The following is a 12,284-nucleotide window of genomic DNA, read 5'->3' as shown; positions in this document are numbered from 1 at the left end:
TGTCTTTTTTAAGTGAAATTTACCCACTTTAGAAGCCTTTATAAAGACTTGAAGTCATTTAATAATTTCTATAAACAATCAAGTATAATTTACCCACATTTCTGAAAGTGGACACAGTGTTTTGGAATGAAACTCTTATGTTTCCCCATCTGAGCTCAGAGTAGATGAGAGATGTAATGTTTGTCTCTGTTGTGTTGAAGCCCAATCACGCAGGAGAGACCAGCCTCCCCTGTTCCCAGCTGTGTGTCCATGAAGAGTGACCAGTCTATGGGTCAACCTATATCCTTTAGAGAGGGAGACTTTTCTACTAAAGGTAAGAAGAACTCATGGGTCATGGTCAGTGAGTTAAACAACACTGTCTCTAGTCATTTCTCCTCTCCCATTTTCCCATTTGTTGTTGTTTTCATAATCCATAGGCTAATCCTTTTTCAATTTTCGTAGTCCTAAAACAATATTAAACAAACACAACATTCCTTCCCTGTGTGTGTGTGTGTGTGTGTGTGTACTCCCTGGATGTGGAGATGTAATCTCATGTTTTGTCCACAGAAACCAACAGGAGAGATCAGAGTCAGAGATTCTCAGTGGTCAGTCTTCCCAGAGTCATCAAACAGACCTCCCCTCCATATTCAGTGTATGTGGTCCTGTTATGTACATTGTTTTTGTTTACCTCAAGTTAAGTTCATCTGTCAATCATTCATTAATGTGTTGATGAGGAAGCATTTAGTCTCTTGCTTAACTTATCTACTTGATTTATTTCAGGTGCTTGAAGAGAAAATCATGACATTTGTGAAGAACGAGCTGAAGATGTTCAAGAGGATTCTTAGTCCAGAACTCCCAGAAGGCTTTGCGAGTCAGAAGCAGGATAAGGAAGTGGTGGATGCTGAAGATGAGAAGCAGGAGAGCAGTGCCAGAGAGGGGGCTCTGAAGATCACACTGCACGTCCTGAGGAAAATGAACCAGAAGGAGCTTGCTGACACACTGGAGAAAAGTAAGATCTGTCTGCCTCATGATGAATGCTGTTTTATAACATTTAAAAGCTGTAGCTAAAGTACAGCTAAAGTAGCTGTGTAACTCAATGATATTGTAGCAGCCTTAACACAACACCTAGTGACCTCATCAAGTAGCAGCAGGGATGTGTTGTGTCACGAACCGGCTCAAAGCCCGTAACAAAGGGAGACAACGTGGAGATAAGGAGTAACAAAATATATATTTATTAACTAAAGCAACTAAGGAAAATATACAATGATGTATGTAATCAGTAATCAGTAGCGTAAGTGAGTGTTTTGCATGCATGAATGTGATAATGCAGGGTGTTGAAAGGTGCCAAAGCAAACAAACGGCCAGCAAGAACCACAACACAATCTACAAAGGTGTCTGCATGGAGAGAGTCTCTTCCATGAATGTGGAAGAGGTCTATTTATCCTGGGAGACACCTGGCCCAGGTGTTTCCCATGAAGCTGACGACCCTCCCAACTCCGCCCACCGGCATCCTAATAAGGAAACAAGAACAAAGACAGAATACAGCAGACAGAGTGGGAGGGTCGTCACATTCCCCCCCCATAAAACCGGGGACCAACAAGGACCCCGGAACAACATACCAGCCTCTGCGTCCCAAATTGACACAGCCTCTGCGTCCCAAATTGACACAGCCTCTGCGTCCCAAATTGACACAGCCTCTGCGTCCCAAATTGACACAGCCTCTGCGTCCCAAATTGACACAGCCTCTGCGTCCCAAATTGACACAGCCTCTGCGTCCCAAATTGACACAGCCTCTGCGTCCCAAATTGGTGAGGGGTTATGTGTTCACACCTCCACCTGCGCCAGCCAACCTCCTCCTCACCAGACCTCAGCAACCTTTGCGCATAGGAAGCAATATTTAAGAGGAAAGAAGAACACAAGACCAGGAGGGAACAGACAGGAAAGATAGAACATGACAACCCCAACCAATGGTCAGTCACGTAAACATTCAGGAACATGGCACAAAAGACCACAACAGCTACAAACTCGAACGAAAAGAACATCAGGGTCCTTCTTAATTTTACAACTCCCAACGATTCATAGTCACGTCCAACGATTCATAGTCACTGTCACTTCCAACGATTCATAGTCACTTCCAACGATTCATAGTCACTTCCAACGATTCATAGTCACTTCCAACGAAACAGAATTTCAATCATTTAACCTTGTAGTGTTCAGCGATCTTCAACAGCTGTTCTTTAGTACCTAATTCTAACAGTTCCTCTGATGAAAGCGAATGAACTTGTCTACATGAGACACCATAGTCATAAGTAAATAATCTTGCTCAACCCCTCTGCTGAGCACATCAGACCACAACCAGAGAAATGACAATCACCCTGAGCACCACAGAAGAGAGATGAGATACGGAGCTTCCCCAAAACCTACAATAACTCAACCCTAGTCTTCATGCAGATTTGCGGTGGGTATTTACGCACTGTAGCCCGCTGGCAAGGAAATAGAACTCCCCAGCATGCTGGCAAATTCCACCAAGCCACGGATGTGCCCCCGAGACAACTGCTCAGTCCACAGACACCACACAAAAATAACAAACATTTAACATGCCCAACATGTCCAAAATTGAAACACGTCGCTAAGCCTATCAGGGGAAAAGGCTATAGCTCCAGGTAGCAAGTTCCACTACCCTACACAAATCTCCTACCGAGGTACACAGCCGATTTACTCACCTCCTCAGACTGATGTCCCAGAAAGTAGAACAAACGTTTCCAGGCTAGGCAGGGCCTGGAAACTAACCATTATACTCTCTCCAACGCAGCACACAATCCAAACAACAAAGGCAACCAATACTGGGCCTATTAAACTCAACCACAATATGCAAACCAAACACGTACCTCCACAGTCTCCCAAACCAAAAGTTCAAATATCCCGGATGAGCCCCCACTTGTCACGAACCGGCTCAAAGCCCGTAACAAAGGGAGACAACGTGGAGATAAGGAGTAACAAAATATATATTTATTAACTAAAGCAACTAAGGAAAATATACAATGATGTATGTAATCAGTAATCAGTAGCGTAAGTGAGTGTTTTGCATGCATGAATGTGATAATGCAGGGTGTTGAAAGGTGCCAAAGCAAACAAACAAAAGGCCAGCAAGAACCACAACACAATCTACAAAGGTGTCTGCATGGAGAGAGTCTCTTCCATGAATGTGGAAGAGGTCTATTTATCCTGGGAGACACCTGGCCCAGGTGTTTCCCATGAAGCTGACGACCCTCCCAACTCCGCCCACCGGCATCCTAATAAGGAAACAAGAACAAAGACAGAATAAAGCAGACAGAGTGGGAGGGTCGTCACAGTTGATTCATTTAGAGAGAGACAACATTAATAATAAAATCAATAATATCAATAATAATATAATCAGTCATACCAGTCTGTAATGCATTATGAAAACATTTATACAGACAGTTAAGATAATAAATTATTATAATTTAACTTTATAACAGTCCTACAATACTGTAGGCATTAAAACAGACGTAATATTAATATTCTCTGTGTTATTTCTAGATTCAGATGAGCTTGCTGTGATTTGCCAACGTGAACTCAAATCTAATCTAAAGAAGAAGTTTCAATGTGTATTTGAGGGGATCGCTAAACAAGGAAACCCAACACTTCTCAATAAGATCTACACAGAACTCTACATCACAAAGGGTGGAACAGGAAAGGTCAATAATGAACATGAGCTGAGACAGATTGAGACAACAACCAGGAAACAAGCAAGACCAGAGACTGCAATCAAATGTAACGACATCTTCAAACCCTTAACTGGACAAGACAAACTTATCAGAACTGTGCTGACAAAGGGAGTCGCTGGCATTGGAAAAACAGTCTCTGTGCAGAAGTTCATTCTGGACTGGGCTGAAGGAAAAGCAAATCAGGATGTCCAATTTGTATTTTCATTCCCTTTCCGGGAGCTGAATTTGATGAAAGGGGATGAACACACTTTCATTGAACTTCTTAATCACTTCTCAATGGAAACCAAACAATCAAGAATCTCCAACTACGACAAGTACAAAGTCCTGTTCATCTTTGATGGTCTGGATGAGTGCCGACTGCCCCTAGACTTCCAGAAGAACAAGATCTGTTGGGACGTCACAGAGTCAACCTCAGTGGATGTTCTGCTGACAAATCTCATCAAGGGAAATCTGCTTCCCTCTGCTCTCCTCTGGATAACTACCCGACCTGCAGCAGCCAATAAGATCCCTTCAGGGTGTGTTGACCAGGTGACAGAGGTACGAGGGTTCAATGACCCACAGAAGGAGGAGTACTTCAGGAAGAGATTCAGTGATGAGGACCTGGCCAGCAGAATCATCTCACACATAAAGACATCAAGGAGCCTCCACATCATGTGCCACATTCCAGTCTTCTGTTGGATTTCTGCAACAGTCCTTGAACACATGTTGAGTACAGACAACAGAGAAGAGATTCCCAGGACTCTGACTGAGATGTACACACACCTTGTGGTGTTTCATACCAAACAGAAGAATGAAAAGTATCTTGGGAAAGAAGAGACAGGTCCACACTGGAATAAAGAGAGCATTCTGTCACTGGGAAAAGTGGCTTTTCAACAGCTTAAGAAGGGCAATCTGATTTTCTACGAAGAAGACCTGAAAGAGTCTGACATTGATGTCAATGAAGCCTCAGTGTACTCAGGTTTGTGCACACAGATCTTTAAAGAGGAATGTGTGCTGTACCAGGACAAGGTGTACTGCTTTGTTCATCTGAGCATTCAGGAGTTTCTGGCTGCTGTATATGTGTTCCTCTCATTCATCAACAACAATGAGAATCTAATGGACAAACTGCAAACAAAAGACGAGCCTGAAGTTACTTTCTACAAGAGTGCTGTGGATAAAGCCTTACAAAGTGAGACGGGAAACCTGGACCTTTTCCTCCGCTTCCTTCTGGGCCTCTCACTGGAGTCCAATCAGAAACACTTACGAGGTCTACTGACAAAGACAAGAGGCAGCTCACAGAGCCATGAAGAAACAGTCAAGTACATCAAGGAGAAGATCAGGGAGAATCCCTCTCCAGAGAGGAGCATAAATCTGTTCCACTGTCTGAATGAACTGAATGACCATTCTCTAGTGGAGGAGATCCAAAGCTACCTGAGATCAGGAAGTCTCTCAAAACCCAACCTGTCACCTGATCAGTGGTCAGCTCTGGTCTTTGTGTTGCTGACTTCAGAAAAGGAGCTGGATGTGTTTGACCTGAAGAAATACTCCAGATCAGAGGAAGGTCTTCTGAGGCTGATGCCAGTGGTCAAAGCCTCCAGAGCTGTTCTGTGAGTAATTAAAATGACATTTAAGAACTAATCATCAGGAAGAAATGTTCAGTTTAGAGAAAAATATGTATTATAATATGTATAATATATTATTTTGAAAAACATATTGAATAAATGCATTGATGTTCACATTAGTATAACAATATGACCATACAATTCTAGGAGACGGAAGATGAATCTTTATGTTTGAGAGAATAAACCAAATGCATCTGCCATTGTCCTTCTACACTACTGGTGTTAAATTAACAGTGTGTTTGGGAAGTCATGATGATCTCTTTGTCAGGCTGTCAGGCTGTGGAGTCACAGAGGAAGGCTGTGCTTCTCTGGTCTCAGCTCTGAGGTCAAACCCCTCACACCTGAGAGAGCTGGATCTGAGTAACAATGACCTGAAGGATTCAGGAGTGAAGCTGCTCTCTGCTGGACTGGGGAATCCTCACTGTAAACTGGAGACTCTGAGGTCAGTATTCCTGTAGTTGGTCAACAAGTGATAACTGTTCACCAGATCCACATGTGTTTACCAGACACACATAGTCCACACCATATGTGTTTGGACAGTGAAGCTTACAGTTTTACATTTGGTGCTTTGCTCCAGCATATATATATATATATATTTTATAATAATAATTTTAATTTGAACAAATTAATTTAGTCATAAGTTTAGTATTTGGTCCCATATTCCATGCCTGCAGTGATTACATCAAGCTTGTGATTCTACGAACTTGTTGAAATAATTTGTAGTTTGTCTTGGTTGTGTTTTAGATGTTTTCCTGATAGAAACTGAATGGTGAATAATGTCCTGTCATTTTGGAGTCACTTCACTTGTTTTGTCAGTAAGAATAGAAGATGTTTCTGAACACTTCTACATTTATGTGGATGCTACTATGATGATGAATAATCATGAATGAAACGAGAATAATGATGAATGAGAAAGTTACAGAGGCACAAAGATTATACCCCCCTGTTATTGGTAATGGTGAGAGGTTAGCATGTTTTGTTGTAGGCTCTGTTATTGGTAATGGTAAGAGATTAGCATGTTTTGTTGTAGCCTCTGTTATTGGTAATGGTGAGAGGTTAGCATGTTTTGTTGTAGCCTCTGTTATTGGTAATGGTGAGAGGTTAGTATGTTTTGTTGTAGTCTGTTATTGGTAATGGTGAGAGGTTAGCATGTTTTGTTGTAGCCTCTGTTATTGGTAATGGTGAGAGGTTAGCATGTTTTGTTGTGGCCTCTGTTATTGGTAATGGTGAGAGGTTAACATGTTTTGTTGTAGTCTCTGTTATTGGTAATGGTGAGAGGTTAGCATGTTTTGTTGTAGCCTCTGTTATTGGTAATGGTGAGAGGTTAGCATGTTTTGTTGTGGCCTCTGTTATTGGTAATGGTGAGAGGTTAACATGTTTTGTTGTAGTCTCTGTTATTGGTAATGGTGAGAGGTTAGCATGTTTTTGTTGTAGCCTCTCTTATTGGTAATTGTGAGAGGTTAGCATGTTTTGTTGTAGTCTCTGTTATTGGTAATGGTTAAATGTTAGTATCTATGTAACTTTCTCACTCATTATTATTCATGATTCATTCATGATTTTTCTTAATCATGGCATCATCCGGATTAATTTAGTAGTGTTTAGAAACATTTTCTCTACTCACTTACTAAGAAAATGACTCTTGTCACCATCCATCATATTAATATTTGGCGAAACACAACCAAAACAAAATGCAAATACAATTAACGGGTTGATGTGAGGAATATCAGACCAAACACTCAACTATTTGCTATTTTAATACAGTGAGTGAATTTGTCAAAATATTTATACCTACTTCAAATGGACTAGATAGATAAAGTGTTTTTTATTTCTAAATGGTGAAACAGATAAGTATTAAAATACCCTCAAATAAAAGGTGACATAAGAGTATAGAGACACATTTAAAATGTTTGCTTCACTGTCAAAATAGATATGGTGTGGACTGTATACTCAATACAATCTAAATCTGATACCTCACTGTCTAAATAGATATGGTGTGGACTGTATACTCAATACAATCTAAATCTGATACCTCACTGTCTGTCTTCTGACTGATACTGCTTTTTAAACTGGTCTGGTCAGTCTACTATAATATTTTTACTATACATGTTTCTATCTGCAGGCAATACTTTGATCATTTGTTATTTCTAATAATGATACATTCATTCATGAAAAGATATTGAAGGTTTCAGGACACTGATATATCTGAACATTTTGAAAAAAATATACTGCCACTATTTTCACCACCAAAGAATAGCAGTGTGATTTTAATATGATTTGACTCTTTGTCAGGCTGTCAGACTCTCTAGTCACAGAGGAAGGCTGTGCTTCTCTGGTCTCAGCTCTGGAATGTTTCATATTAGGAGACAGTACAGAATGTCACCTTTTATTTGAGGCTATTTTCATACATATCTGTTTACTAGAAAGCACTTTATGTTTCTTGTTCTCCTATTTTAAGAAGTCTTATTTATTAGAACAAATTCACTTATATTGTATTAAAGTAGTCATAAGTTTAGTATTTGGTCCCATATTCCATGCCTGCAGTGATTACATCAAGCGTGTGATTCTACTAACTTGTTGAATTCATTTGCAGTTTGTCTTGGTTGAATCGTGAATAATGATGAATGAGAAAGTTACAGAGGTACAAAGATTATACCCCCTCTGTTATTGGTAATGGTGAGAGGTTAGTATGTTTTGTTGTAGTCTTTTATTGGTAATGGTGAGAGGTTAGCATGTTTTGTTGTAGTCTGTTATTGGTAATGGTGAGAGGTTAGCATGTTTTGTTGTAGTCTGTTATTGGTAATGGTGAGAGGTTAGCATGTTTTCATCTTTGCAGGCTGTCACGCTGTCTGGTCACAGAGGAAGGCTGTGCTTCTCTGGTCTCAGCTCTGAGGTCAAACCCCTCACACCTGAGAGAGCTGGACCTGAGCTACAATCACCCAGGAGACTCAGGAGTCAGACTGCTCTCTGCTAGACTGGAGGATCCACACTGCAGACTGGAGAAACTCAAGTATGTAGAGGGTTTATGTCAATGTTCATATCAGACATGTTTGACTTGTCAGGCTAGTTAAAACAAACATTCTGACCACCACTTGGACAAAGTTTTATACTGACTGTGTGTGTGTGTCCAGTTTGTCCTGTGTGTGTGTTTTATGAGTTCAGGTGTATCCCTCAATGACTGTCTGTTCTTCTGCTTACCGCTACAGTGTGGAACATGGTGGAGAGTACACAATGAAACCTGGGCTTAGAAAATGTGAGTGTTGACTGCTGTGAAGAATATGACTAAGAATAAGTCTTAATTCAAGTTAAGTCCAAGTCAAAGACCAACATCATTACTTACTTGGTCATATTAAATATCAGCTGTAGCAGAAATCAGGGACACCTGTAGCAGAAATCAGGGACACCAAAGTTTACAACGATGTGTGTGTCTGTGTGTGTGTGTGGCGCGTTCATAAGAAATGTGTGTTTGTGTTCATGCATGCAGGTGAAAAGTGAGTTAACATTCTAATGTGAATGATGATGATTTCTAATATTGTGTCTGGTTTCATCCATCAGATGTCTGTGATCTCACACTGGACCCAAACACAGTATTCAGACAGCTCTCTCTGTCTGAGGAGAACAGAAAGGTGACACATATGGGAGAGGTGCAGCCGTATCCTGATCACCCAGAGAGATTTGAGGGCTGTGGACAGGTGCTGTGTAGAGAGGGTCTGACTGGACGCTGTTACTGGGAGGTAGAGTGGAGTGGGAGAGGGGCTGATATAAGAGTGACATATAAAGGAATCAGCAGGAGAGGAAGTGGTATTAAGGACTGTTGTCTTGGATGGAATGACAAGTCCTGGAGTCTGTTCTGTTCTGACAACAGTTACTCTGCCTGGAACAATGATAATCGGACTCTCATAGACGTCCTCTCCTCCAGCCCCCACAGAGTAGGAGTGTATCTGGACTGGCCAGCCGGCACTCTGTCCTTCTATAGAGCCTCCTCTGACACACTGACCCACCTGATCACATTCACCTCCACATTCACTGAGCCCCTCTATCCAGGGTTTGGGGTTTGGGGTGATGGCGACTCAGTGTCCCTCTGTCAGTGATACACACACACACACTGGACACACACACACACTGGACACACACACACACACTGGACACACATACACACACAACATTACACACACACACACACACACACACACATACACACTGGACACACACACATACTGGACACACACACACATACACACTGAACACACTGGACACACACACACTGGACAAACACACACACACACTGGGCAAAGACACACACACTGGACAATCACACACACACACAGGACTCACACACACACACACACACACACACATACACCGGACAAACACACACACACACTGGGCAAAGACACACACACTGGACAATCACACACACACTGGACAATCACACACACACACACACACACACACACACACACACACTGGACAAACACACACACATGTTTATGGGGCATATAGGAGTGCCAAGAAAGAAGCTCGTCAAAGGTAATGAAAGTTTTATTTTTTATTTTTGTGTTTTGTGTAGCGCCAGCTACGCTTATTCTTTTGTTTACGTCCCCTTCAGGTATTTCTGCCAGATAATAGCTTCTCATGCTTTCTCCGAAATGCATTTTAATAATCTGACTTGTTGGCTAGATTCACAACGAGTGTAGCTTTAATTCAGTACCCTGCATGTGTGTTTTAATGAACGTTTGAGTTTTAACGAGTGCTATTAGCATTTGGCGTAGCGCATTTGCATTTGCTGATGAGACGATTGCGTCTCGGGTCGACTTAAGAGGTAATAGAATCACCACACTGTGTTGTAGAAACTGGTTTCATTAATAGAATAAATCTCCACACTGTGTTGTAGAAACTGGTTTCATTTAGATATCACTGATCTTGCTATTGGGCTTCTTGGTGTTTGGTGTACAAGTATCCTGTGTGTTTCTTTTCTCTCCTTCTCCCCTCACAGGTGAAAATCATCACTCCCCAATCAGTCACCATTCATCAATCAGAAGACACACACCTCCTGTTTCCTACCCAATCACCGTTCCTTTCCCCAGGTTTAAAAACCCTGTCAGCTGTTTGCTGTGGAGCTCAATCTCTCTGTAAATGCCATGTCTGTAGGTCTCTGTGTTTCACTCTCTCGTTGTGTATTAACCTCTCTTTTGTTTGAGCACCTCCATAGCACTTTGTCCTCACCTGTGAGTATTGTTTTTGGTTATGGTGTTTGTTTGTTTGCTGGTGGGAAAAGGGGGAACCAAGACAAGTCGCCCATGGGCATACACTACCCGTAGGTGAACTTTGTTAAATACACTAGTTAGAACTGGGCGGACCACCCACTGTATTTTTGGTTAGTTGGCTGTTAAAGTAGGCTATTCTAGCTTAGGGGTGTTTTGAATACTTATTGTTTCTTTCCTTGGGTCCAGCTCAGCCCCTTTTCCTGCTCCCCCCCCCATTACCGTGTGTTTATAAATAAACCTTGAGGTTGACGGTAGATTTCAGTTGTTGTAGTTATTTCGTTCACACTTTTACTTTGTCACTATTAGAATTTGTATGAGTTATGTTACAGATCTCATTACCATCCCCCCCCCTAGACTGTCGGGCCAAAAGGAATTCGTAACGATAGCACTGAGACTGCACTTGTGAAGGTGGTAAATGACCTTTTAATGGCATCAGACCGAGGCTCTGCATCTGTCCTCGTGCTCCTAGACCTTAGTGCTTTTGATACCACATTCTTTTGGAGAGATTGGAAACCCAAATTGGTCTACACGGACAAGTTCTGGCCTGGTTTAGATCTTATCTATCAGAAAGATATCAGTTTGTCTCTGTGAATGGTTTGTCCTCTGACAAATCAACCTTAAATGTCGGTGTTCCTAAAGGTACTGTTTTAGGACCATTATTGTTTTCACTATATATTTTACCTCTTGGGAATGTCATTCGAAAACATCATGTTAACTTTCACTGCTATGCGGATGACACACAGCTGTACATTCCAATGAAACACGGTGAAGCCCCAAAATTGCCCTCGCTAGAAACATGTGTTTCAGACCTAAGGAAGTGGATGGCTGCAAACATTCTACTTTTAAACTCGGACAAAACAGAGATGTTTGTTCTAGGTCCCAAGAAACAAAGAGATCTTCTGTTGAATCTGACAATTAATCTTAATGGTTGTACAGTCTCAAATAAAACTGTGAAGGACCTCGGTGTTACTCTGGACCCTGATCTCTCTTTTGAAGAACATATCAAGACCATTTCAAGGACAGCTTTTTTCCATCTACGTAACATTGCAAAAATCAGAAACTTTCTGTCCAAAAATGATGCAGAAAAATGAATCCATGCTTTTGTCACTTCTAGGTTAGACTACTGCAATGCTCTACTTTCCGGCTACCCGGATAAAGCACTAAATAAACTTCAGTTAGTGCTAAATACGGCTGCTAGAATCCTGACTAGAACCAAACAATTTGATCATATTACTCCAGTGCTAGCCTCCCTACACTGGCTTCCTGTCAAGTCAAGTGCTGATTTCAAGGTTTTACTGCTAACCTACAAAGCATTACATGGGCTTGCTCCTACCTATCTCTCTGATTTGGTCCTGCCGTACTTACCTACACGTACGCTACGGTCACAAGACGCAGGCCTCCTAATTGTCCCTAGAATTTCTAAGCAATCAGCTGGAGGCAGGGTTTTCTCCTATAGAGCTCAATTTTTATGGAATGGTCTGCCTACCCATGTGAGAGACGCGAACTCGGTCTCAACCTTTAAGTCTTTACTGAAGACTCATCTCTTCAGTGGGTCATATGATTGAGTGTAGTCTGGCCCAGGAGTGTGAAGGTGAACGGAAAGGCTCTGGAGCTTTCTCTGCCTCTAACCCTATTACAGGGGCTGAGTCACTGGCTTACTGGGGCTCTCTCATACCGTCCCTGGGAGGGGT

General features: G+C 41.7%; 1 protein-coding gene across 1 annotated transcript; it reads left to right on the top strand.

Moving 5' to 3' along the window:
* Positions 1–777: 777 nt before the first annotated feature.
* On the top strand, positions 778–9,424 carry LOC139422393 (NLR family CARD domain-containing protein 3-like). Its single transcript, XM_071173593.1, has 6 exons — positions 778–988; positions 3,541–5,314; positions 5,598–5,771; positions 8,163–8,336; positions 8,533–8,579; positions 8,882–9,424. The coding sequence occupies exons 1-6, from the start codon at positions 778–780 to the stop codon at positions 9,415–9,417; spliced, it is 2,916 nt and encodes a 971-aa protein (XP_071029694.1). The 3' UTR covers positions 9,418–9,424.
* The last annotated feature ends 2,860 nt before the right edge of the window (positions 9,425–12,284 follow it).

This window comes from Oncorhynchus clarkii, chromosome 12, assembly GCF_045791955.1.
Source record: "Oncorhynchus clarkii lewisi isolate Uvic-CL-2024 chromosome 12, UVic_Ocla_1.0, whole genome shotgun sequence".
Classification (NCBI taxonomy): domain Eukaryota; kingdom Metazoa; phylum Chordata; class Actinopteri; order Salmoniformes; family Salmonidae; genus Oncorhynchus; species Oncorhynchus clarkii.
This window is presented reverse-complemented; position numbering and strand designations above follow the sequence as displayed.

Excerpts from the sequence above, each read along its gene's own strand:
- LOC139422393 (XM_071173593.1), top strand. The coding sequence starts at position 778 with ATGACATTTGTGAAGAACGAGCTGAAGATGTTCAAGAGGATTCTTAGT. Across the intron at positions 989-3,540 it reads TGCTGACACACTGGAGAAAA|ATTCAGATGAGCTTGCTGTG; the intron begins GTAAGATCTGTC and ends TGTTATTTCTAG. Across the intron at positions 5,315-5,597 it reads AAAGCCTCCAGAGCTGTTCT|GCTGTCAGGCTGTGGAGTCA; the intron begins GTGAGTAATTAA and ends TCTCTTTGTCAG.